The sequence below is a fragment of the Lolium perenne genome, chromosome 6 (assembly GCF_019359855.2).
Source record: "Lolium perenne isolate Kyuss_39 chromosome 6, Kyuss_2.0, whole genome shotgun sequence".
NCBI classification, from domain to species: domain Eukaryota; kingdom Viridiplantae; phylum Streptophyta; class Magnoliopsida; order Poales; family Poaceae; genus Lolium; species Lolium perenne.
In genome coordinates, this window is record NC_067249.2 from 179,111,369 (window position 1) to 179,134,428 (window position 23,060).

The following is a 23,060-nucleotide window of genomic DNA, read 5'->3' on the forward strand; positions in this document are numbered from 1 at the left end:
TAAGCCTAACTAGTGAAATAAAAACAAGAAACAAAAAGATATAATTGCAGGATCTAAAGGAAATAGCTTCGAGCACTCACACACCGGCAACAGTGCTAGGAAATAGCTTAGTAGTCGGAGGATATGAATACCTTTTACCTTACCTCCCCGGCAACGGCGCCAGAAAATAGCTTGATGTCTACGCACGCTTCTATTTATGTAGACAGTGTTGGGCCTCCAAGAGCAGAGGTTTGTAGAACAGCAGCAAGTTTCCGTTAAGTGAATCACCCAAGGTTTATCGAACTCAGGGAGGTAGAGGTCAAAGATATCCCTCTCAAGCAACCCTGAAATTACGATACAAGAAGTCTCTTGTGTCCCCAACACACCTAATACACTTGTCAGATGTATAGGTGCACTAGTTCGACGAAGAGATAGTGAAATACAAGTAATATGGATGATTGTAAGTAGTAATTGCAATCTGAAATAAAGATGGCAGCAAGCAAACATGTAATAGAACTTGTTGGAAATGGTGTTTCAATGCTTAGAAACAAGGCCTAGGGATCATACTTTCACTAGTGGACACTCTCAACATTGATCACATAACTGAATAAATAAATGCTACTTTCTACACTCTCTTGTTGGATAACAAACACCATTCATTGTGTAGGGCTACAAAAGCACACCTCAAGCCGGAGTAAACAAGCTCCACAACATCCGGAGTTCATATTAAAGTAACCTCTAGAGTGCATAATAGACCATTGCAATTTAGACCGAGTACTAACATAGCATACACACTGTCAACAATAGCTATGAAAGGGGGAATAGATCGCATCAATACTATCATAGTAATAGTTAACTTCATAATCTATAAGAGATTACAATCATAACCTACGCCAAGTACTACATGATGCACACACTGTCAACATTACATCATGGAGGAGGAATAGACTACTTTAATAACATCACTAGAGTAGCACATAGATTAATAGTGATACAAAGCTCATGATCACATAAAGATCACACCATGGTAGAGAGAGATGAACCACATAGCTACCGGTAGAGCCCTCAGCCTCGGGGGAGAACTACTCCCTCCTCATCATGGGAGACAGCAACGGCGATGAAGATGGTGGTGGTGTCGATGGAGATGACTCCGGGGGCAATTCCCCGTCCCAGCGGCGTGCCGGAACAAAGACTTCTGTCCCCCGAAACGAAGTTTCGCGATGGCGGCAGCGTCCCTGGAGTCTTTCTGGAGTTTCGTCAATTGGTGTCGGGTTTTTAGGTCTCGAGGGGTTATATAGGCGAAGAGGCGGAGTCGGAGGAGCCAGGGGGCTCACTCCCCATAGGTGGGCGCGCCCCCCTCCAGGCCGCGCCGCCCTATGGTCTGGGGGCCCTGGGCCTCCTCTCCGGCTCCCCTTCGGTGTTCTGGTCCGTCTCGGTGAAATAAGGTGTTTGGCTTTTGTTTCGTCGAAGTCCGAGAATATTGTCTGAACAACCTTTCTGGAACCAAAAACAGCAGAAAACAGGAACTGGCACTTCGGCATCTTGTTAATAGGTTAGTTCTGGAAAATGCATGAAATCATTATAAAGTGTGAGCAAAACATGTAGGTATTATCATAAAACTAGCATGGAACATCAGAAATTATAGATACGTTGGAGACGTATCACAAAACTCAAAGGTAATACACATTTTCCCTGAAGCCTTGATCGCACACAAAACCTTCAAGAACTTAGCATCAGCTAGAGAAACATATCCCATACCGCGGCCATGCGCACTCCGACGCATAGCTTCCTGCTCCGAGCGTGCAAGATGATACGCCAACCGTACCGTAAACTGTCCAAAACATCTGTGAGGCCAAGATAAGAAGTCATCGCCATCATGACGGCTGAGCGGAATCTGAAGCACCTGATATGCGACACACTGTTCAAAAAGGAACGCAGAAGAAGAACGTTCCATGACACTGTCTCCTCATGGATCAAGAGGTCCACCATTTTCTATTTGAGTAAGACTAGTCATAGTGAGGAGTAACATAGAGTAGTAACATACACATGTTACTACTCCATGTTACTAGTTTCATCGTGGGTAGTAACATATATATGGTGTCATGCAAAGTCATATATATTAGGTTGTAGACTCATCTTATCTTGAAATGTGTGATGTGATGATAACATAGCTAGTTACCACCTCACTCTGTTTCTTCACATATTGGCATGCCATGTGCCCATGTCACCAAAATTTCTTGGGGTGTGTGATGTTACTATCTATGTTACTCTCACTATGAGTAGTCTAAGGGAGTCAAAGTACTCAACATTTTAGGTTTTGTTCCCAAGATCCAGTTATCATGCATGATTATGATCGTCCGTCCGTCTCCTACACTCCATCGGACACCCATCTGCACCAGCTTCCGCCGATACAAAATACTCCGCCAATAAATAGGGGGCCAATAAAAAGAGGAAGAAGAGCTAGCTGGAAAAAAGGAAGAAGAAAGCTATAAATAGAGGGCTAGAAAATTTGTCCGTTAGAGGCAAAAACGGCCAAAGCTGCACATGGGACGGCACTACCGCCTTGTGAGATAGTAGTACCGCCCCCGCGCGCGTGGTAGCTAGACAAGAAAAACAGCAGGGCAACGAGGGGGTGAGCGGGCAACACAACACGTGCAAGGGACGATACACGTGCGAGCGACGAGTGGGAAAGGGCGCTCGTATTCACCGACCTGGTCAGCGTGGAGTTCACACCGCACACCCTTGTGTAGCTACGGGGGCTAGCTTGGCCACGACGCACTAGGTGGTAATTCTCGTTTTTCTTTTTTTGTTTCGTTTCTTTTTCTTTTTTCTAATGTTTCTTTTTTTACTTTCAATAATCCGATTTTTATGGAAAATATCTATTTTTACAAATATGCACATTTTAAAATATGAATATTTTAAAAATAAATTTGTTAAATTTGAATGATTTTCAAATCTGAACTAATTTTAAGTTCAAACGATTTTCAAATTTTATTTTTTAAAAAAATTGAAGATTTTTAAAGTTGAATATTTAAAAAATCTGATTTTTTTAAAAACAAACATTTTTGTGGTTCTGAACATTTTTTATTTTTTATTTTGAACATTTTTCAAATTTTCATATTTTTTTTAAAATAAATTTTAACATATTTTAATTCAAAGGTTTTTAATTTAAATATTTGTTAAATTTTACTATTTTTAAAATGCACTTTTAATAATTTTAAAATCTTTAAGAAAGAAGAAAGAAACCAGAAAATAAAAAAGAAAAAACGCGAAATGGGCCAACCAGGACGGACCATACCGCGTGCGGGGGTGTGCGGCGCGGGGTAACTGCCCACCTTGTCGCCATATAGTGCTCGCTAGCTGTTGACGCGTAAAGCACACGCCCGTTGGGAACCCCAAGTGGAAGGTGTGATGCGTACAGCAGCAAGTTTCCCTCAGTAAGAAACCAAGGTTTATCGAACCAGTAGGAGTCAAGGAGCACGTGAAGGTTGTTGGTGGCGGAGTGTAGTGCGGCGCAACACCAGGGATTCCGGCGCCAACGTGGAACCTGCACAACACAATCCAAATACTTTGCTCCAACTTAACATTGAGGTTGTCAATCTCACCGGCTTGCTGTAACAAAAGATTAAATATATGGTGTGGAAAATGATGTTTGTATGCGAAGAACAGTAAAGAATAATGTTTGCAGTAGATTGTATTCGATGTAAAAGAATGGACCGGGGTCCACAGTTCACTAGTGGTGTCCCTCCAATAAGATAAAGCATGTTGGCTGAACAAATTATAGTTGGGCAATTGACAAATAAAGAGGGCATAACAATGCACATACATATTATGATGAGTAGTGTGAAATTCAATTGGCCATTACGACAAAGTACATAGACTGCTATCCAGCATGCATCTATGCCTAAAAAGTCCACCTTCAGGTTAGCATCCCCATCCCTTCCAGTATTAAGTTGCAAACAACAGACAATTGCATTAAGTATGGTGCGTAATGTAATCAACACAAATATCCTTAGACAAAGCATTGATGTTTTATCCCTAGTAGCAACAGCACATCCACAACCTTAGAACTTTTACATCCTTGTCCCAGATTTAATGGAGGCATGAACCCACTATCGAGCATAAATACTCCCTCTTGGAGTTACAAGTATCAACTTGGCCAGAACCTCTACTAGCAACGGAGAGCATGCAAGATCATAAACAACACATATATGATAGATTGATAATCAACATAACATAGTATTCCATATTCATCGGATCCCAACAAACACAACATGTAGCATTACAAATAGATGATCTTGATCATGATAGGCAGCTCACAAGATCAAACAATGATAGCACATGAGGAGAAGACAACCATCTAGCTACTGCTATGGACCCATAGTCCAGGGGTGAACTACTCACACATCAATCCGGAGGCGATCATGGCGATGAAGAGTCCTCCGAGAGATGATTCCCCTCTCCGGCAGGGTGCCGGAGGCGATCTCCTGAATCCCCCGAGATGGGATTGGCGGCGGCGGCGTCTCTGGAAGGTTTTCCGTATCATGGCTCTCGGTACTGGGGTTTTCGCGACGAAGGCTTTAAGTAGGCGGAAGGGTAGGGTTGGAGGCGTCACGAGGGGCCCACACACTAGGGCGGCGCGGGCCCCCCTTAGGCCGCGCGGCCCTAGCGTGTGATACGTCTCCAACGTATCGATAATTTCTTATGTTCCATGCTACTTTATTGATGATACCTACATGTTTTATACATACTTTATGTCATATTTATGCATTTTCCGGCACTATCCTATTAACAAGATGCCGAAGAGCCGATTCTTTGTTTTCTGCTGTTTTTGGTTTCAGAAATCCTAGTAAGGAAATATTCTCGGAATTGGACGAAATCAACGCCCAGGATCTTATTTTTCCACGAAGCTTCCAGAACACCGGGGGAGATACGAAGTGGGGCGACGAGGCGACGCCATAGTAGGGCGGCGCAGCCCAGGCCCTGGCCGCGCCGGCCTAGCAAGTGGGCCCCTCGTGGCGCCCCCTGACCTACCCTTCCGCCTACTTAAGCCTTCGTTGATAATAACTCCAGTACCGAGAGCCACGATACGGAAAACCTTCCAGAGACGCCGCCGCTGCCAATCCCATCTCGGGGGATTCAGGAGATCGCCTCTGGCACCCTGCCGGAGAGGGGAATCATCTCCCGGAGGACTCTTCACCGCCATGGTCGCCTCCGGAGTGATGTGTGAGTAGTTCACCCCTGGACTATGGGTCCATAGCAGTAGCTAGATGGTCGACTTCTCCTAATTGTGCTATCATTGTTGGATCTTGTGAGCTGCCTAACATGATCAAGATCATCTATCTGTAATGCTATATGTTGCGTTTGTTGGGATCCGATGAATAGTGAATGCTATGTTATGTTGATTATCAATCTATCATCTATGTGTTGTTTAAGATCTTGCATGCTCTCCGTTTCTAGTAGAGGCTCTGGCCAAGTTTTACTTGTAACTCCAAGAGGGAGTATTTATGCTCGATAGTGGGTTCATGCCTCCATTAAATCTGGGACAGTGACAGAAAGTTCTAAGGTTGTGGATGTGCTGTTGCCACTAGGGATAAAACATCAATGCTATGTCTAAGGATGTATTTATTGATTATATTACGCACCATACTTAATGCAATTGTCTGTTGTTTGCAACTTAATACTGGAGGGGGTTCGGATGATAACCTGAAGGTGGACTTTTTAGGCATAGATGCATGCTGGATAGCGGTCTATGTACTTTGTTGTAATGCCCAATTAAATCTCACACTACTCATCATAATATGTATGTGCATGGTCATGCCCTCTTTATTTGTCAATTGCCCAACTGTAATTTGTTCACCCAACATGCTTATTCTTATGGGAGAGACACCACTAGTGAACTGTGGACCGGTCCATTCTTTTACATCGAATACAATCTACTGCAATACTCGTTCTACTGTTTTCTGCAAACATCATCATCCACACTATACATCTAATCCTTTGTTACAGCAAGCCGGTGAGATTGACAACCTCACTGTTACGTTGGGACAAAGTACTTTGGTTATGTTGTGTAGGTTCCACGTTGGCGCCGGAATCCCTGGTGTTGCGCCGCACTATACTCCGCCGCCATCAACCTTCAACGTGCTTCTTGGCTCCTACTGGTTCGATAAACCTTGGTTTCTTACTGAGGGAAAACTTGCCGCTGTACGCATCACACCTTCCTCTTGGGGTTCCCAACGGGCACGTCAACTGCGCGCCAGCATCAAGATTTTCTGGCGCCGTTGCCGGGGAGATCAAGACACGCTGCAAGGGGAGTCTCCACTTCCAATCTCTTTACTTTGTTTTTGTCTTGCTTTATTTTATTTACTACTTTGTTTGCTGCATTATATCAAAACACAAAAAAAATAGTTGCTAGCTTTACTTTATTTACTGTCTTGTTTGCATTCTCCATATTAAAAACACAAAAAAATTAGTTATTAGCATTTACCTTATTTTTGTTACCATGACTAGTCGAGTAGTTGTTACTCTATCACCCGAGGAATCGATCTTCACTTTTAAACAAAGGGGTGAAGAGGGTTTTAAAGAAGCTTGGTCTAGAATTTTTGATTCTTATAATAAAACTGAACCTAAAATGACACTAAGTTTGCTTCTTAGTAATTTTTATTTTGGGCTTATTCTTCGCTATAGATATGCCTTAGATGCTGTAGTGGGAGGAGATTTCCTTCACTGTGATGGGGATCAAGCTTTTAATGCCATAAAAAAATTGTTTGCATCATCTAGCTCCACTAAAAATTATGATCCATCCATTGTTAGTGTCTATAATAGATTGAATACTCTTGAGACACATGTATCTTGCTTGAAAGAAGGGTATGGTCGGATTCGTGAGCATTTTGATTATGTTCCTATAAACTCTGAACCATCAATGTGGGACCCCACTATTAAAGTTACTATTGATGGTAAAATTTTTGATGCTCGTTGTGATATTATGACTGAATTTTGCCTTATGCCTGAAAGTATTTATAAATCTTTGACACTCTGGGGACTTACCGAAGGAGGAGAAGGAATAACTCTCGCTGATAACTCTGTTATAATTCCCAAGGGAATAGCTGAAGGAGTATTCACAAACCTTCTTGGAAAAACGGTATCCACTGATTATCTCGTTATTGAATGTGTAGGTACAGGACAAATCACACTTGGAAGATCCCTGCTAAAGCTCTTCGGAGTAACCATAGATGTGGAAAAAGGCACTCTAAGTTCCTCCATACCTGGATGCCATCATATATTCCCTAAACCAAAGAGTAAGAAGGGTAAGCCTAGAGCCTCTGGTAAAGAATGCCAATGCTTCATCTCTTGATAATACTTGATACACACTTTCTGCGCCTAGTTGAAAGGCGTTAAAGAAAAGCGCTTATGGGAGACAACCCATGATTTTACTACAGCACTTTTGTTTTATATTTGAATCTTGGAAGTTGTTACTACTGTAGCAACCTCTCCTTATCTTAATTTTTTTGCATTGTTGTGCCAAGTAAAGTCTTTGATAGTAAGGTTCATACTAGATTTGGATTACTGCGCAGAAACAGATTTCTTGCTGTCACGAATCTGGGTTGAATTCTCCGTAGGTAACTCGGAAAATTCTGCCAATTTACATGAGTGATCCTCAGATATGTACGCAACTTTCATTCAATTTGAGCATTTTCATCTGAGCAAGTATGGTGCCTCTTAAAAATTCGTCTTTACGGACTGTTCTGTTTTGATAGATTCTGCCTTTTATTTCACATTGCCTGTTTTGCTATGCTTGATGGATTTCTTTATTCCATTAACTTTCAGTAGCTTTGTGCGATGTCCAAAAGTGTTAAGAATGATTATGTCACCTCTGAACATGTGAATTTTGATTATGCACTAACCCTCTAATGAGTTGTTTTGAGTTTGGTGTGGAGGAAGTTTTCAAAGATCAAGAGAGGAGGATGATACAATATGATCAAGGAGAGTGAAAGCTCTAAGCTTGGGGATGCCCCGGTGGTTCATCCCTGCATATTTCAAGAAGACTCAAGCATCTAAGCTTGGGGATGCCCAAGGCATCCCCTTCTTCATCGACAACATTATCAGGTTCCTCTAGTGAAACTATATTTTTATTCCGTCACATCTTATGTACTTTGCTTGGAGCGTCTGTATGTTTTTGTTTTGTTTTGTTTGAATAAAGTTGGATCCTAGTATTCATTGTGTGGGAGAGAGACAAGCTCCGCTGTTGCATATGGACAAATATGTCCTTGGCTTTACTCATAATGTTCATGGCGAAGGTTGAAACTGCTTCGTTAATTGTTATATGGTTGGAAACGGGAAATGCTACATGTGGTAATTGGTAAAATGTCTTGAATAATTTGATACTTGGCAATTGTTATGCTCATAAGGATCATGTTTAAGCTCTTACATCATATACTTTTCACCTATTAGTGAAGAAATACATAGAGCTTGTTGAAATTTGGTTTGCATGATTGGTCTCTCTAAAGTCTAGATATTTTCTAGTAAGGGTTTGAGCAACAAGGATGCCAATGTAGAGTCTTATAATGCTTGCAATATGTTTTTATGTGAGTTTTGCTGTACCGGTTCATACTTGTGTTTGCTTCAAATAACTTTGCTAGCCTAAGCCTTGTATTGAGAGGGATTACTTCTCGTGCATCCAAATCCTTGAGCCAAAAACTATGCCATTTGTGTCCACCATACCTACCTACTACATGGTATTTCTCCGCCATTCCAAAGTAAATTGCTTGAGTGCTACCTTTAAATTTCTATCCTTTATCTTTGCAATATATAGCTCATGGGACAAATAGCCTAAAAACTATTGTGGTATTGAGTATGTACTTATGTATCTTATTTCTTATTAAGTTGCTTGTTGTGCGATAACCATGTCCCTGGGGACGCCATCAACTACCTTTTGTTGAATATCATGAGAGTTGCTATGCATGTTCGTCTTGTCTGAAGTAAGGGCGATTTACCATGAGTTGAATGGTTTGAGCATGCATATTGTTAGAGAAGAACATTGGGCCGCTAACTAAAGCCATGATCCATGGTGGAAGTTTCAGTTTTGGACAACAATCCTCAATCTCTTATGAGAATATTATTTGTTGTTGAATGCTTAAGCATTAAAGAGGAGTCCATTATCTGTTGTCTATGTTGTCCCGGTATGGATGTCTAAGTTGAGAATAATCAAAAGCGAGAAATCCAATGCGAACTTTCTCCTTAGACCTTTGTACAGGCGGCATAGAGGTACCTCTTTGTGATACTTGGTTAAAACATATGTATTGCGGTGATAATCCAGATAATCCGAGCTAATTAGGACAAGGTGCGGGCACTATTGGTATACTATGCATGAGGCTTGCAACTTGTAGGATATAATTTACATAACACATATGCTTTATTACTACCGTTGACAAAATTGTTTCTTGTTTTCAAAATAAAAGCTCTAGCACAAATATAGCAATCGATGCTTCCCTCTCCGAAGGGCCATTCTTTTACTTTTATGTTGAGTCAAGTTTACCTATTTCCCCCCATCTCAAGAAGCAAACACTTGTGTTAACTGTGCATTGATTCTTACATACTTGCATATTTGCATTCATCATATTACTTTATGTTGACAACTATCCATGAGATATACATGTTACAAGTTGAAAGCAACCGCTGAAACTTAATCTTCCTTTTTGGTGCTTCAATACCTTTACTATGAATTTATTGCTTTATGAGTTAACTCTTATGCAACACTTATTGATGCTTGTCTTGAAAGTACTATTCATGAAAAGTCTTTGCTATATGATTCAGTTGTTTACTCATTATCTTTACCATTGCTTTGGATCGCTGCACTCATTACATGTGCTTACAAAAGTATTGATCAAGATTATGATGGCATGTCACTTCAGAAATTATCTTTGTTATCGTTTACCTACTCGGGACGAGTAGGAACTAAGCTTGGGGATGCTGATACGTCTCCAACGTATCGATAATTTCTTATGTTCCGTGCTACTTTATTGATGATACCTACATATTTTATACATACTTTATGTCATATTTATGCATTTTCCGGCACTAACCTATTAACAAGATGCCGAAGAGCCAGTTGCTGTTTTCTGCTGTTTTTGGTTTCAGAAATCCTTGTAAGGAAATATTCTCGGAATTGGACGAAATCAACGCCGAGGATCTTATTTTTCCACGAAGCTTCCAGAACACCGGGGGAGATACGAAGTGGGCGACGAGGCGACGCCACAGTAGGGAGGCGCGGCCCAGGCCCTGGCCGCGTCGGCCTAGCGTGTGGGCCCCTCGTGGCGCCCCTGACCTACCCTTCCGCCTACTTAAGCCTTCGTCGATAATAACTCCAGTACCGAGAGCCACGATACGGAAAACCTTCCAGAGACGCCGCCGCCGCCAATCCCATCTCGAGGATTCGGAGATCGCCTCCGGCACCCTGCCGGAGAGGGGAATCATCTCCCGGAGGACTCTTCACCGCCATGGTCGCCTCCGGAGTGATGTGTGAGTAGTTCACCCCTGGACTATGGGTCCATAGCAGTAGCTAGATGGTCGTCTTCTCCTAATTGTGCTATCATTGTTGGATCTTGTGAGCTGCCTAACATGATCAAGATCATCTATCTGTAATGCTATATGTTGCGTTTGTTGGGATCCGATGAATAGTGAATGCTATGTTATGTTGATTATCAATCTATCATCTATGTGTTGTTTAAGATCTTGCATGCTCTCCGTTGCTAGTAGAGGCTCTGGCCAAGTTTTTACTTGTAACTCCAAGAGGGAGTATTTATGCTCGATAGTGGGTTCATGCCTCCATTAAATCTGGGACAGTGACAGAAAGTTGTAAGGTTGTGGATGTGCTGTTGCCACTAGGGATAAAACATCAATGTTATGTCTAAGAATGTATTTATTGATTACATTATGCACCATACTTAATGCAATTGTCTGTTGTTTGCAACTTAATACTGGAGGGGGTTCGGATGATAACCTGAAGGTGGACTTTTTAGGCATAGATGCATGCTGGATAGCGGTCTATGTACTTTGGCGTAATGCCCAATTAAATCTCACACTACTCATCATAATATGTATGTGCATGGTCATGCCCTCTTTATTTGTCAATTGCCCAACTGTAATTTGTTCACCCAACATGCTTATTCTTATGGGAGAGACACCACTAGTGAACTGTGGACCCCGGTCCATTCTTTTACATCGAATACAATCTACTGCAATACTCGTTCTACTGTTTTCTGCAAACATCATCATCCACACTATACATCTAATCCTTTGTTACAGCAAGCCGGTGAGATTGACAACCTCACTGTTAAGTTGGGACAAAGTACTTTGGTTGTGTTGTGCAGGTTCCACGTTGGCGCCAGAATCCCTGGTGTTGCGCCGCACTATACTCCACCGCCATCAACCTTCAACGTGCTTCTTGGCTCCTACTGGTTCGATAAACCTTGGTTTCTTACTGAGGGAAAACTTGCCGCTGTACGCATCACACCTTCCTCTTGGGGTTCCCAACGGGCACGTCAACTGCGCGCCAGCATCAGCGTGGCGGCGCCTCGTCGCCCCACTTCGTAACTCCTTCGGTCTTCAGGAAGCTCTGTGGAAAAATAAGACCCTGGGCGTTGATTTCGTCCAATTTCGAGAATATTTCCTTTGTAGGATTTCTGAAACCAAAAACACCAGAAAACAGCAACTGGCTCTTTGGCATCTTGTCAATAGGTTAGTGCCGGAAAATGCATAATAATGACATAGAGTGTGTATAAAACATGTGAGTATCATCATAAAAGTAGCATGGAACATAAGAAATTATAGATACGTTTGAGACGTATCACCAGTGGGCAAGAAAGGGTGGGCGAGCGGCGGCCGAGTGAAGAATGAGGGTGGGAGGCGACCAAGGTAGGGAAACGAGCAAACCCGGTAGCACCAGCCTGGTATCGACCTGAGGACGACGGGGTACTACCGGTCTGGTACATGCCTAGTATTGGGGAGAGTACTAGGGGCCGCGAAGCCACGGGCGGTAGTGGGCCTGTAACGCTGGAGGTAGTGCTGCAAGGCCTAGAAAACGATTTCCTTCTTTTCTTTCTGAAAACAAATAAGATGTTATAAAATCAATATCTAGAGTTTGGGAACTCCAACTAAGGTGAAACTGTCAACACCCGGATTTTTAAGTCCGAATGCCTATTATGTCATACATCGCAATCCCAGGAATATTGTTGTTGCGAGGCATAATAGTTAAGTATCACAGTCATCATTCATTACAAACCATAATGTCTTACAACTTGGAATCACATCATCCATATTACACGAATAGTTGATCTATTGATCAACGAACAAACACAAGTTCATAGCGGAAGCGTAAGATACAAGGACTCTTTAGTCCACAGGCCAACGTTTGACGTCGGAAGACTCCTAGTTGTCGTAGGCGTCCTGCTGGTCATCTCCTTGTTCGTCTTCATACTCTGGCCATTTGAATAGCCAGGGACAAAGCCGTGAGTACTTCAAGTACTCGCAAACTAATACTAATGTAAGTGCTAGACAATTTAGTCATGTTTGCTAAGCTCTAGTTTATTTGCATAAAGCCTGTTTTAGTTCACAAGTATTTGAGAAAAGCTTATTCAAGTGCTAACTAACTCAAGTGGGAACATTAGTATCATTCCCACCATTCAAGTGGTGATTTCAATTCAATTCACCACAAGTCATTTCACCATCTTCTTTCAACATCATTTGTCAAAGATATGACATCGGAAACTGTATGGCCTTTCCAACTGTCCGTAACCGTGGACGCGGCTATTCGAATAGGTTTACACTCTGCAGAGGTTGCACACTTGTGCCACAACATTTGATTTCATCCGTCGGGATTACCCCGAATCATCGTAACACAGTACGCGGATCATCAACCATAACCTTTCACTTACAAATCCTAGTATGAGCACCTCTCCCCATGAGCTTGGCCTCCCAGTGAAGACCAACTGTCAACCTGGGAACTGCACAGGGCTTGGCCGTACAATTCACCTCAATTCACATCTTTTCTCAACAACGGAGGCAGCCTCAAGCATAACCCCTATGATGTGTGTTCAGAGGGAACCCATACTAAGATGCATAAACTTCCAGTTAAGCCCTACCCATAATCAGGTATTGTGGGGGTACTTACTATTGGAAAGGTATCGCATTCAAACTAATATCATGTTTATCAAAAATCACTATCTTCTCTTGGTCATATTCACCTTCAAAAATCATTCAGTGGAATGCTTCACCATTCCAAGGTTTCAAATTTCAATTCAAGTCACATTGTTCCCATATAGAGTAGTCAAGTTTTATTTCATTAGCACTAGCTCTAAATCATGAGGGGTGCTACCTTGCTTTGCTTGTTTGAGACTAACTTTACTACTCTAGTAAACTTCCTTACTTTGACCAAAGTTAACTATAAAAGCAACTTCTTGAGAAAACAAGTAAAAACTTGGTATGTATAAACTTGGGATAGGCTTATGTAAGAAAAGATAAGACTCATGGTGCCTTGCCCCAAAGGGCTTTGCACTTTTCAATAATATTAGCTTGCCTTGGTAGTTCTCAAAATTCTCCTCCTCCTCCTCCTGGTAGCAACCTTCTTCTTCCGTGTACTCTCTGGTGCTAGCGTCTAAATTTGAATACGAGTATAATTACTCACTAATTCAATGGCTATTCCATGTATCACATATAAACACACAAACTATTCTATGCACACAAATAATCTAATTAGGGTGCATGGGTTGTGTTGCTTGAGGAGAATTCACTTCTTTTTATTTAATATGTAAATGATAGTTTCCATAGGGTTCTTGAGAAATAATTTCCTCTCATTGAAATCTTCTTAAGATTTAATTTCTCAAACAATCATATATGAACTTATATTGACCTAAGTCAAATATTCATCATTATCATTTGAGAAAATGATTTAAATGAGGTAGACCACCTCATACAATTTAGTAATGCTACAAATGATTTAAATCTCTAAGTAATTCATATGAGTGAGTTTGGCCAGGGGTCCAAACATCACATGAATTCATTTGAGACAAGGTTTAAATGAATTATAATACTTCATATGATTTACTTAATAGTTTTGGACAATATCAACTACATAAACTAGCCATATTGTCCATTAATTAAACTAGGGCATGATCATGCAAAGTGACCACACCATTTTATTGCATAAACAATTATTGTAAGTCAAATGTGAGCTATTAGAGTTGGAATTAACTTAATATCTATTTTGGTTGATTTTTAATAATTATTTGAATATGGAAAAGTCCCTGCCTTCTTCTTTTTATCAGATTAATTCTACAGCACATCTTGACATGGGACCAGTGGCATTTTGTAGATCTTTTCATTAGCTTTCCAACAATATAAAATTCATTGAATTTGGTTAAGCCAATTTGAATCTATTGATTTTCAAAGTTTGGGCAGTATTGAAATTATTTGGAAATGTTTAAATGGAGTTTGAATTAAAAGGGCCGACGGGAAATGAAACTGGGCCAGATTCGAATGAAAACGGCCCAGTCCAGCCCAGCCACGGTCCACAGACGCGCGGCGCGCTGACAGGGTGGGTCCCGCATGTCAGCGGCTATTAAAACCCGAATCGGTATGTTTTAAAGTGGAGCGTTGGATTAGATCCTGATCTAACGGCTCAGGGTCATCTTCTTCTTCGGCGAGATGCCGAAGGTCTGGCGGCGAGCCTAGGGGGTCGGAGCGCTCACCGTGGCTCCAGCTAGGGTGGGCAGTGTGCTCGGGGACAATGTCGACGACGGCGAAGCTCCTGGTACCGGCGGCTCGTCCTGGGGCGGCTCCAATCGACGGCGAGCTTCGGCGGCGATCACGGGCAGTGGTGTAGCAATTGAGCGGCGGCGGTGGCTAATCGAGGCAGTGGAGTGGCTCAGGTGGTCGAGTGAGAAGAGGGGAAGACGATGGTGTGCTTGGATCGACGAGGGGAGTGCTCTATTTATAGCAACGCGAGGGTGCTGCGGGGCAGTGAGGAAGTCGACCATGGCGCGGCTTCTCCGGCGAGCTATCAAGCTAGGCGAGGGCGCGGCGCTGTTCTGCGGTTCCTGGCAAAGCATTTGGCGGCGACAGCGCGGTCGGGCGGTGGCTGGATTGGTCGCGTTGCTTCCGTATCTGCCGCGGCGTTTACGGGAGCATGTCGTCGTCTCCGGCGCCGGCGGTCACGGGTCGTGGTCGAGGGCATGTCTGGCGGCTGCGCACGTGTGCGGCGGTGCTCAACTCGTGGCGAGGTGGTCCAGGGCATGCTCGAGGTGGCCAGGCAGCGCGTGTCCAGGGCGCGTCTGCGGCGCTCACCCGCGACGTCCTCGGCATGGCGTGGCCACCACTGGGCGCGCGTGTTCCGGCGGCTGTCGAGCTCCTCCTCGACCAGGGCTTGCTCTAGCATGTCCAGTAGGGTGTGGTGGCGAGCTTTGGCGAGGTGGCCAGGTTGGGGAAGGAAGGGAGAGAGGGGGAGGTCGTCGGGTTCGCGACATGGCCGGCATGGCCATGTCCTAGCCTTGCTCCTCCTCTCCCTAGGGTTTCTATTGATCATTGATGGTTAGAGGGAACCAGGGGACCAATTGGACTAGGGTTTAGGTAGAGCTGATGAGGTAGATCACTATAGCAAATAGTGTCAAATAGTTACATAGATGCCATTTTTGATTTTTGTCCAAATTTGATTCAATTCAAATGATTGCAAGTTTTGAATTGTAAGTATTTCATTTAGTTAGAAATGACCAGAGGTGATGGAGTGTGGTGGTGGAATTGTTAAATTCAAAGTTTTGCAAATTTGGCTAAGTGTGAGATTGTTGCATCTATTAAAATGTTGCAACTTTGGTTGAGCATAGCTAATGATCAAGAAAGAATTTGGCATGGTGATCTTTACAAAAAGTGTTCTCCTTGATGTTGACTTGGATGTGGTGCAAAGAGTTAGCAAGGTTTGGTTTGAGAAATTTGAATTGCAAAGGCTCAAAGTGGTGATGAGACTATAATTGGCAGATTTGACCATTATCATATGTGAGCAAGTTTTGTATTTGAAATCCATTTGATTTGTGATTCTTTGATTCCAAAAGTTGTAATAAGTGTTTAGCAACATTATCCAACTAATGGTGAAGACCAAATTGGTCTAGGGTCAAAATTTATAAAAATGCCTTAGGGCATATGTGAGGGTTTTAGGGTTTTTCATTTATTTGATTTTCTTCCTCTTTTGGATTTATTTGGTTTGTGATCTTCTCATGATCACATTAGGGTTTTAGGGTTTATCATATACACAAAATAACAATCATCATGGCATATCAATCAAATGCACAAGTCCTATGCATGGCACTATATGCAATTTAAAAAGTTTTTGTTGGTTTGAAATTTTGCTCTCTGGAATTCTTCTAACTTTCTTTTATTGAAAATTTGGGATGTTACAGAAACCAATTTTGTTGGAAAGAGGGCAAAAAGAGCTACCCAATAATGACTCCTTAAACTTTAATTTAAAATGCAAATTTTTTGTAAGATGAATAAAGTTGTAAGAAGTAAATTCATTCAGGATATCACTCTGCTGCAATCTGCTTTCTTCTTTTTGAGTTTTCTTTAGTTTCTTTCAGTTTTGTATATAGTGTAAACTTCTTTTTTATTCAGGGTCAAAAAGAAAAACCTAACGCTACACATACTACTGGGTCAAGAAGCTTTGCTATTGTTCAAGATCAAACAAGAATTATTCAAACTGATATTCTAATTTAATTTTTTGAAGAGATTGTAATTTATTAAATTTCAATTCCTGTTTGTAGGAGATATGAAAGCCCTTCTTCACGAACATCAATTGGATCTTCTTCGTCGACGGTGTGGAGGAATTCCACGACCCCCCACTCTCGACGATCTCCAGCTCCACTTCATCATCGAATTTTGGGAGAAAACTCTATTTTTGTACATTTTTATTTGATCAATTGTGTGAAATAATGGCTAGTGAAAACAATTCACCATCACACATTTATACTAATTTTTTTCATTTATTTCATATAACTTTGTCATGGAACGTAAATAGGTTGTTTGTATGATACAACCTTTAACATAAGAATTTGAATACTTTTACTATTCACATCTAATAATAGTAAACATGTGTTATATTATATGACTATATGAATAATGATTAATATTAAGATCTTTTTTTTGCATCAAACGGACTACTCTTGCCGTACATATATCCATTGTGTGGATGCTTAAACAATTAAACCTGCACAATTCTAATTTCTTTGAACAGTGTTTTTTTTTTTGAGAACACAGTACAACGCAGACGCTCACAAACACACACGTACAAACACCCCTATGAACGCACGCACACCCTACCCCTATGAGCACCTCCGAGGGACTGAGCCGGCATATCTTGAGGTTGACGAAGTCACCACTGGCGCTTCGCTGTTGACGGGCATGTCACCTACCACTAAAAGCATAGCGCCGGTTAAATCCTGGAATAAATCTAGGTAAATGTAAACACCCATGTTAAGTTTAGGACTTGAACCTGGATGGACTGGTTCCACCACAAGGGACCTAACCACCAGAACCAAGCTCTGTTTGCCTTTGAACAGTGTATTAGCATTGCACTCTTTGTATCTATATTTATATTAGTTAAAAGGGATACTTTATGTGCCAATAGAAATCAAAAAAATTAGATAAGTTGGTGCACCATTCCTTACGTCACCACATGCAGGAAACATGGGCTTCTTTTAGAAGATATTCGGAGGGTCTTTCATAAATTGTCGATTCAGTTATGATGATTATTGACACATCGATTTGAACTTCAAATTTAGTTACAGGTGCACACAAACTTAAATTGGCATGTACACGGGTTGGCTTCTTTTCCTCGTGCACGCGTGTGTTGCTTGTGTACATATCAGAAACTTTATTTGTCCAGTTAAAGTCATTTGTAGCATACAATCTTTAATGCCGTTTTTCAAATTTTGACTGGATCAATTAAATCATTAATGCACGTGTGTTTTGTATTCACTCGTACATGTTACATACTCCGTATTTAGTAAAACTACAGATCTAATAGCTAAAATAATTCTAACATACATATATATGTCAGTTATTATAGGCCAATACATGTCTTTTCATGTGATGTCCATGTACTTACCAGCCTGGCCCGACAGACGAAAAATTCTCATGCGCACTGAACATAAATATTGATGCAAGTTGTAAAATTTTGGTGAACTGACACAAAAATGTATAGGAAATTTTATTATTTTCTCTGCGGTGTCATTATACATCAGGACATATATATGTCACAATTAAGAACATTTGTTTTTTGCATCGTACGTGAACTGGATAGAGTTTTTTTATGCTATTCTCACACAAACTCCAAGTTTCTTAGTCTAGGAATTTTTCTAACGGAGGCATTTAGAGTCCCATGGTGACAGCACTTGATGCTACAACTTCTTTTTAAGTTGAACAGTATGGATTACTTTTGTTTTTTGAGGTGATCTGGTACGCGCCATTCCATATTCGATACGTAATAAAAATCGTGTGGCTTATTATGATATATATCTTCACCGTTATATTTTAAATAGACTTGCCTTTATTTTTTTTAGGGAAACGGACTTGCCTATTAGAGTATTAGTAAAGGATCTCTTTCCTGCAAAAATTTCTTTCCATGTAGCAACAAACGTCGTGAGTCCAATCCCTCAAAAAAAAAAAAAAAAAAAAAAAAAAACGTGAGTCCAAAATCAAAGAAAAAATTACGGGAGTCCCAGGACCAATAACGTTTATGTGATCTCTCTTCCCCTTGAAAATTTCCTTTCCATGTACAAAAATATTACGTGCGTCCAAATTTAAAAAAAAAAAGTGAGTCCATCAAATCTTAATCTTCCATATATTAACGTGTCAAACTGGAACTACACTCACGTTCTAGCTAATTTACTTGTACTTCTTTTTTTGTAAGAACCAAGATAAATACTTTGAAGGTGTAGATTGACACGATATTAAGCAAAAAAAAAAAAAAAACTGCTGTATGAGGAGACCATAAATGTCACGATCAGATTTGCCTTACCATCAATAGTACGGTCATCTCAATTCATGTCCTCAAGGTTCATAGCTGAAGATCATACATGCGTGCTCCATCTATTATTAGGCATTCAGAAAATGCCAATATGTATAAGTCTAAATAAACTAGGTCGAGTATAAAATATAACTAGAAGGACCCATGCACTTCGTTGCGCCGACATACTTTTTTTCTGGGCCGAGACAGTACGGTACGGGATCAAGATGAATCCGCTAAACTGTGTATTTTGTGTGCTAGCCGACAAATTCTTAGATTTCATCGTACATTATCATGGCATAGAGATTGATCAGAAACAATAGAGGATATCTAGAATGTCCAACCTTCGACTTGCAAAGAGGAAATGCATAAGTTTCTTGGCAAGATAAATTTGTATGGTTTCATTGCAAAAGAAATCTAACTAGCACAACCCGATTGTCCAGATATATCTAGGAGTAATGTTGTAACAGAGATAGTTTCGGTGACATATATACCATCGTAGAGCAAAAGCGGTTAACGCTCCGCTAGAATATGGATGAAGTAGTTGTACTCATCGCTGACCTTGGGGTCGTGTTCAATCCTCCTGGTACGACGTCAAGTCCCACACATACAACAGCTCGTAGTTTCACACACATATGGTGCTCAACGACGCTCCCGTCGCCAATCCAGTGAAGGTACGGAAGTAGATCTTCTGGATTCAGATCCCATCAGCGCTCCCGCGTACTGCGTGTAGTGGACTACCTTTATGTGAAGCTCTTCGAGAAACCGCGTGCGAGTGAGAGAATAACTAGAGAGAGAGAGGGGGGAGGAGGGGCCCAAGGGTGTTCTCCTTTTCCTGAAGCCAATTTTATGTGTACTCCTCCCTCCATATGCCCCACTATATACGGGGGGAAGGGGAGGGGTGGAGGCTCAGCTAGGCAATGTGGGACTAAAATGGGGGAGAGGTTGGTCGGATAGGCCAACGGGGTGGCTGGCTGGGCCACTAGGGGCCCATGCGCCCCACCTCCAAAACCCTAGCTGCCCCCCATAAGCCCATCGGGGGGTGACCGACCACTTAATGGGCTCCCCTACGGGAGGGGCCCATTTAGGTGGGCTACACCTTTTATAATTAAATAATATATATTTAAATATTAACTAATTTAATTAATACATAATACATATTATTTAATTCCCGATGATCCGAGACACCTATCGTACCACTCCGAACATCAGAGGAGATTACACGCACGGGCAGAGACGGTGGACCCAACGTTGGCAAAGATGAAGAGTATGGTTGAGATAAACTCTGCGAGGTACGACCGGAGCGCCGGTGCCGAGAAGGACCGCTCCAAGTGAGCCCTGGATTGGACGTCATGGCACGCAACTCGTATGGTCATCTTCGACAACTGCAAAATGGAAGAGCAATTGCAGATAAATACTCCCTCCGTTTGAAAATCTAAGATGTTAAAACATTTTGTTTGATTCATCACTTTAGTTAGTATCTACTCTATTTTTGCATGTAGGTTCACTCACGTTAGTTTGTATCTAGTCTACTTTAAAAGTATCTAGTCTATATGGATGCACAAAGCGAGTACAGTCCAGAGTTACGGGCGCGCCTCTGAGCAATATTTCAATGGATTTGCTAGTTCTCAGCTAACTGAAAACTAACTTCGTGATCAGTCAAGTCCTACACCATTTAATTTGAATCGCGATTCACGCTAATCATGAGTTGCAAAAGAGATTTGATGATCATCTAACTAAGAAACGAAGTTAGTTCTCAATCAATTGAGAAATACGCCCATATTTTAAATTGGAGAAATGATGAATGGATGTGTGGTTTAGAGAGAAGGAGCGACAACCGTACACGGGAAGTGTTTGCAGTTAACAGCAGTTCCAGTCCATCACAATTCCCACATACTATGCAAATGACATAAAGTGCAAACGCCAAATTCTTTCATGGAACTATTTTCTTTTCCAAACGAGGATAATAGATCATTTTACATAGTAGATTGAATCAAAATGGAAACACAAGTGCCTTGACCGTGAGACAACATTCGTACACAACGTTGATCACATCATGCATCATCACAGGACGAAGAGCAAGCAACTTAACGACGCGCATCTGACTGGAACGGCTAGACGGAGCGTTCGACACTTTGACCTTATGCGTAGTCGTGTTCGGCGACCGGCTGGTAGGATGCGATGAAGACGTCGCCGTAGACGAGCCCGGCGAGGCCGCCACCGATGAGAGGACCGACCCAGTAGACCCAGTTTCCAGCGAAGTCGCCGGCGGCGACGGCTGGGCCGAAGGAGCGGGCAGGGTTCATGGAGCCGCCGCTGAAGGGGCCGGCGGCGAGGATGTTAGCGCCGACGATGAAGCCGATGGCGATGGGGGCGATGGTGCCGAGGGAGCCCTTCTTGGGATCGGCGGCCGTGGCGTACACCGTGTAGACCAGCGCGAAGGTGATGATGATCTCCATCACCACGCCCTCGAACTCGTTCATGCCGGCGGCGACGGCGTGCGTCGGGATGGCCTGCATGCGTTTAGAATCCATTGATTCATCTTTCAGTCTACGTACATAAGCTGAACGGGCAGTACAGTGATGGTGTTGCAAGTACTAGTACGGACCTTCCCGTGGGTGACGAACTTGAGCAGGAAGCAGGCAGCGGTGGAGCCGAGCAGCTGGGCGACCCAGTAGAAGATCCCGGTGAGGATGGTGATGTTGCCGCCGACGGCAAGGCCGAAGGTCACGGCGGGGTTGAGGTGCCCGCCGGAGATGTTTGCGGCGACCGCGACGCCGACGAAGAGGGCGAAGGCGTGGGCGATCGCGATGGCCACGAGACCAGCCGGGTCCAGAGCGCCATCACTGGTCAGTTTGCCTATGTACGCACACACGCCAATTTGCCATTTCATACTGATTCACTATGGAAAATAGAATAGAGTGATCAGACAGTTAACGATTGCCGTGACTCACCGTAGGCGATGGCGGACCCGACGCCAGCGAACACAAAGAGGAGGGTGGCGATGAACTCGGACACATAGGCCTTGATGGACGTGGCGCTGAAGGAGTCGCCGCAGCTTCCGAATGTGAGTTTCACCATCCTGCTTTCACTCCCTTTAATTAACTTGCTGCTCTGGATGATGATGTGTGTACGCTGATGAGTGAACTCCCTTCAGATTAGGCCCCTTTTATACACTCGAAATCGTGCTAACAACTTATTGGCAAGCTCCAGTTGCGGACTATAGAATCTATGGGCGGTGGGGATGGTTACCACGGATAGTTTAGTTTAAGGATTAGCTTCATCTATGATTGGTGCTACTAGACCGCCCAACCGCACTTTGCTTTGATCAAATGTTTTGTTGTTATTATGAACTTTTAGAGTATTTTACCTCATCTTGTGCTAACTAATACGGAGTAGTTGCTTAAGGCGAGCATTTAAATCGCTGGGGGTGTTTGATTTGCTGTCTTTGTTGCCTCTGTTGATGTTTGTGATGAAACTCTTTAGTAGTTAGTACACACAAATTCATCTAATCATGCAGAATGTAAATATCAAACTCGCTCTTGTATATAAAAGGTTGAATATCTACTTTTATTAGTTCTGAAAAGAGGTGAACTACAACTGTGTAGTTAGTATAATGTAGACAGACACTTTTCTACCTTGGTTGTCCATAACAGGACATAACTAATTAGTATTACAAATTTTTTTGGATGCTTAGGAAACTTTTGTATGCTTGCTTCATTAAAAAAATTAATTGTGGTTTTGGAGCAATTTTTCATTTTCTTTCACTACTGGGACATGGCCTCCCCTCGAGGAAACCCAATTTTCCTCCAAGTTTTCATTGTCGAGCTCCACATTAGTGTGATGGAGGTGTAATGAAAATGTCCCTCTTTCTCAACTCAAATGCGAAATCCACAACACCGTAGTTGTTGTCTCGCGTATCTTACAAGAGGTCTCCACCTTGATCCCTGGGAGAGAACTAGCATAGATCGTCACCCCCCCTCAGTTAACTTTTATCCAGCCAGTCAATGCTGGAAGCTTTTTTTGAGAAATAGAA

The 23,060-nt window shown here is 42.3% G+C and overlaps 1 protein-coding gene across 1 annotated transcript; it reads right to left on the reverse strand.

Annotated features, from left to right (window-relative positions):
* Window positions 1-20,934: 20,934 nt before the first annotated feature.
* Window positions 20,935-22,177, reverse strand: LOC127306803 (probable aquaporin TIP2-1). The gene is made up of 3 exons (XM_051337515.2): window positions 21,979-22,177; window positions 21,633-21,883; window positions 20,935-21,537 (listed from the first exon to the last, which is right to left on the reverse strand). Exons 1-3 carry the CDS (start codon window positions 22,103-22,105, stop codon window positions 21,166-21,168), a joined length of 750 nt encoding a protein of 249 aa, XP_051193475.1. The 5' UTR covers window positions 22,106-22,177; the 3' UTR covers window positions 20,935-21,165.
* Between the last annotated feature and the right edge of the window lie 883 nt (window positions 22,178-23,060).

Excerpts from the sequence above, each read along its gene's own strand:
- LOC127306803 (XM_051337515.2), bottom strand. The coding sequence starts at position 22,105 with ATGGTGAAACTCACATTCGGAAGCTGCGGCGACTCCTTCAGCGCCACG. Across the intron at positions 21,884-21,978 it reads CGGGTCCGCCATCGCCTACG|GCAAACTGACCAGTGATGGC; the intron begins GTGAGTCACGGC and ends GTGCGTACATAG. Across the intron at positions 21,538-21,632 it reads AGTTCGTCACCCACGGGAAG|GCCATCCCGACGCACGCCGT; the intron begins GTCCGTACTAGT and ends AAACGCATGCAG.